The sequence below is a fragment of the Monopterus albus genome, unplaced genomic scaffold (genome assembly GCF_001952655.1).
Source record: "Monopterus albus unplaced genomic scaffold, M_albus_1.0 scaffold40.1, whole genome shotgun sequence".
Taxonomy (NCBI): domain Eukaryota; kingdom Metazoa; phylum Chordata; class Actinopteri; order Synbranchiformes; family Synbranchidae; genus Monopterus; species Monopterus albus.
Genome location: NW_018127920.1, coordinates 1,405,523 through 1,410,150, shown reverse-complemented (window position 1 = coordinate 1,410,150; position 4,628 = coordinate 1,405,523). Strand labels below are relative to the sequence as shown.

The following is a 4,628-nucleotide window of genomic DNA, read 5'->3' as shown; positions in this document are numbered from 1 at the left end:
GAAAACCAGCCTAACCCCACAGTGTGAACTTGGACCCACCTAGGTTGTTGTCTGTTAGCACCTCCTTGACCTTCTTGGTGATGGCATAGGTGTCCAGCTCTGGAGACGTGGCCACCAGCACCTGGAAACCCAGTGGGGTTGTGGGCTGGTGTAAGGCCATGAGGCTGGGAGTGGATTTTCCTCCATCTGGGGAGGGGGGCAGTCCCAGCCCTAGGCTGTCAGTCTGCTGGTTCTCTTTGCTGCTCTCCAGAGAGAGGCTGACAGGCTCTACCAGTGGACTTGGGTGGCTCTCCACCGGGCTAGGGGGTGGGGAGGGTGAAGACTGGGCCGCCACTGGGCTTTTATCTGGAGGTGGGGAGTCATCACAAAAAACAATAAACCTATAGTCTAGATGTTGCCTGTATGCAGGATGAAATACTGCAACAATTTAGTTTTTAAAATTTTGTATTTTTAAGCTTGATATTTTGGTCATGCAGCATCTTGAATGAGATTCTTTGCTTGCCCATTTCTGTGGATATGAGTGTATGTTATAAACTGTAGCCTTACCCTGAGCATGGCCCTGGCTCGGGGGTTGGCTGAGGCTCTGACCTAGCTGGTCCAATAACCACAGCTGCATACGGATGAAAGGTTCCCTGCCTTTCTGGGTCAGCTTGCTCCAGGGTTTGGGCCGAGACAGCATGTCACTCACACTGCCCTGAGAAAGCCCCAGCACCTGTGCCATACAACAGCAGATTAATATATTGTAACTAAGCACACGATGTGTAACTTTACTAACATCAAGTGTATAAATGGCACACCACTGATTGATTTTCCAAATTAATATTCATGAAAGAAGGAAATCTTATTGCTCCTAACGAATGGCCTCAGTGATACACTTTCAGCGAACAAACACTAGAGGGAAGCAACGTACCATAAATATTTATATGTTGAGCTCATCAAAACACATAGAAGTTAAACGTGTAGCACATTTCACTGAGGTGAAAAAAGTCCTGCAAACACCCTGTGCCATAAAGGAAATTCCAGAAGGCTTAAGTTGCTGAAATCTCCCAGTCTGAAAAGCCTTATGTTTTATAAGGCTTTTTCACACCATACCACAGTGAGAGCGCTCTACGTGCAGAATACTGTGGTATGGGAAAAGTTATGGCCAGTTCTTCAAAGTCCTTCAAGACAGCAGTGACGGCTCATCCAGGAAACCATAAAAGATCACAGCTTCTCAGCGATGGACACAACCTCCACAACAACAAAGGGATGGGAAAAATAACATTCAAGGGAGACTAGCAAAGTGGAAACTATTGCTCTTCCACAATTACAGAAGCAGCTGAAGGTTTTTAGGATAATGCTCCATGCAGAGAGCAGTAACAAGTGTAAGCTGCATTATACCATCATACCAGCAGTCAAATGTGGGATGCTCAGGGCTTCTTATGGGAAGCAAGAACTAAAACTAAAAAAGTCCAGTGTGCACGACCTGCATTGCCACAAGAAAATGATCCAAACCACACAAACAGAGAGGCTGAAAAATGCAATTTTTGGAGTCAACATCTTGACTTAAACTCAGTGAAGATGCAGTAGTGGCACTAAAGCAGTACACTCTTTAAAACATACAAATGTGTCTTTCTTTAGTAAAGTACTATTATCAAAAAAATGATAGCATTTTTTAAATTAAAGCTTTGGTCTGCTGAAGTGACATGGCCTGGTATTAGGCTTAAAAGAGGCAACTTACTTCTTCACATAGATGATTTGAGTTGCTCAGTTGCTATGTTTAAAATGTGTTTTGTATTTACTTAGGGCTATAGGTTACCTTAGTCTAATATTTCATGTTACTTATGATCTAAAACCATTTCTGCAATAATACTGGAAAACAGAACAATGGCAAATACTTATTTTTTTTATATGTGGCCTCTTAAATTTACTGTCTGTGAAGCAAATTTTACATTCAACAACCTCATTTGTTTTGTCCTATGAACCATATTTCAGTAACTGCATATCATGATTGTGAACATAGAGTAGAGCAGTGTTCTCTCGTGTGTCTCGCTGTAAGGAAAGAGACTAGCATTTGCAGGCTGTTTGAACTGCAGCATGAACGTGTTAATATGACAGAAACTTCTGACCTTTTCACCAAAGATCCTCTGAAAGATGCCGTTCTTTGCCAACTTCTCCTTCACCTGCCTGGTCAGCTCAATGGTGTCCACCTCTCGGGACATGTACATCTCATACTGCTCCGGAGTCAGCGGTGGCACGGTGGGTTCGAGGGCACGGGGGATGTATGCTGGATAGTAGGAAAGGCGTCCTGGGCCGCTTCCTGGAGAATCACTGCTTACTGATGTGTCTGACTCCACCTTCACCTCCACTGATCGGCCCAGCCCCAGCTCGTCCTCAGCAGCATAGGCCTCCTCCCTGTTGGAGAGACCCTCACCATTCTCCATGCGGGGCAATGGTCGGGGCAAGGCAGAGGGTCCAGAGGAGGAGGAAGACAAGGAGGGAGACACTGAATTGAAGGGCTGAGAGTTACTGCTGCCACCGAGCCCCATCGACCCCCGCTCTTGAGACCAGTGCTGGTCAAAGTAGGTGCCTGCTTCACCGATCTCTGATTTGACTTTACGGATGATGTTCTGGACGAAGGCGGCTGGGGACAGCACACTAAGGGGTGTTTGGGGGCTACTCATGGGGTTGGCCACGCACACGGTAACACAACCCCCTTCCTCCTGTTTGATGGAGATGGGTAAAGACAGGCCCCTGGAGCGTTCTGGGGGCCCTAGACGTTCTACCTGAGCTCCTGAGCTGACAGTCGAGGCCCTCCCACAAGCCTCCATCTCCATCAGGGCTTGCTGCTGGGCCTCCATCTCCCTCCTGGCCTGTTCTAAGATGTTCTTTATGGTTTCATCAGAGCTGCTGCCTGCTCCATTACTGCTTCTGCCTGATGAGCTGTTCAGAGATGACTTGCCATCACCTAAAAGAGATAAACCTACACTGACACTGATGCACACTCAAATCACCTTTCCAGTTTAGAGCCAAGTACTCTGGCTAAATGGCTAATAAAATCAGAAAAAAATCATTGTTAATAAAAAAATAAATAAATAAATAAAATCTATCTATATGACTTTCAGCTATGACTTATGGCTCACAGCTTCATCCTCACCTCCCCTCTGGGACTGGATCTCCTTTTTGGCCTGCTCCAGGATGTTCCTAATGGCGTCGTCTGACCCAGTTTCAGGAGTTCGGATGCGTGGAGTGATGCTCCCTGCCACAGAGGGTAACAGAAAGAGACAGAGAGAGAGAGGAGGGGGTGAGTGGGATGGTTGATCAGAGAGCAGTTCCAAGGCTTTGCTTTTGACTGGTAGATCAATGGCCGTCTTTGAGTGCGTGCTGTCTGAGGTTGCAGTATACGGGAATCTCGACTTTCAAAAGCTGTGAATCTAGGGAGAAAACAAAGTTTAAAAGTAACACTACAAACAAGGCAAAGGAAGCTGTGAAGAAGTCAAGGATGAGGTCCAAGTAGATTAGAAGGTGTAAACACACACAGGTCCACGGGCTAAGCCACCAAAACAAGGCAGGGTGATTAGATTTGATCTAAAAACTTACTGGTACACCGCAGATTCTTACACTCCTAAATCTCTTAAATACTCTCAAAATAGCTTTTTTTTTTTAAACAGCCCGGTTCTTAGGTCCACGGGCTAAGCCACCAAAACAAGGCAGGGTGATTAGATTTGATCTAAAAACTTACTGGTACACCGCAGATTCTTACACTCCTAAATCTCTTAAATACTCTCAAAATAGCTTTTTTTTAAACAGCCCGGTTCTTTTTTAGGCAGTTATGTATCGTTTTTAAAATTGAGGTCATAAATGTATAATTAAAGTTTTTAATAAAGACTCAGCAATTTCCTCAAACAATTGGGCACTGTAGCTTTTAGCAGACATTACTTAACCAGAGGAAAAAGTACATTTGTTGAGAACTGTGGATTCATAGACATTTGCTGCTCTAGGGAGTGTTTACAGCAGCTGAATGGTGTATGTGGGAATGACTGAAAATAACCTACAGTGTGTGTATTCATGGTAATAAAGGATCATGTCACACAGCCTAACAGTGCTCACACTAATGTGAGTTTTTAACACATTTAAGTTATTAATTTATTAAAAAATATTTTAATAACAGAAAAAACTAAACTGTTACCATGGCATCTAATAAATATTATATATTATGAATAGCAGGTCTTCACCAAGCTCTAAATAATTTACATATGATAATTCATAGTTGGTAAAGCACAGAAGCAAACATTGGTGCATTTTATCCATCATGTACTGTATGTCAGCAAGTGAGACTTAGAAAAGTGAGTGTTATACTCAAAGATGATGCAGTGGTCAGCACTGTTGCCGCCCAGTCAGAAAATTAGGGGTTCAATTCCACATGCATGTACTGAAATTTAGATTGTACTTTTTAAAACTATTAAGACTGTTCAATAATTATCACCCTCTCAGTGTAAATTAACTGCAGATATATGACTTGATCCAAACCCTTCTGAAATAATATTTTATAGGGGATGCATCCCCTAGTACAGTATAAATAATTTCTCAGCGTTAGTAGAAAAATCTGTTGCTGTAAGTACATCTCACTGTAGTGGTGATTACTGATG

General features: G+C 43.4%; 1 protein-coding gene across 1 annotated transcript in view; it reads right to left on the bottom strand.

The window, feature by feature from the left end:
• The window catches only part of cux2b (cut-like homeobox 2b), a gene marked incomplete at its 5' end in the record, with an annotated part of 8,320 nt that extends 5,066 nt beyond the window's left edge, over positions 1-3,254 (bottom strand). Inside the window, 4 exon segments of the mRNA XM_020599123.1 lie at positions 15-345; positions 547-712; positions 2,109-2,947; positions 3,137-3,254. Of these exon segments, the coding sequence (XP_020454779.1) occupies positions 15-345; positions 547-712; positions 2,109-2,947; positions 3,137-3,254 (1,454 nt within the window).
• Positions 3,255-4,628: the final 1,374 nt, after the last annotated feature.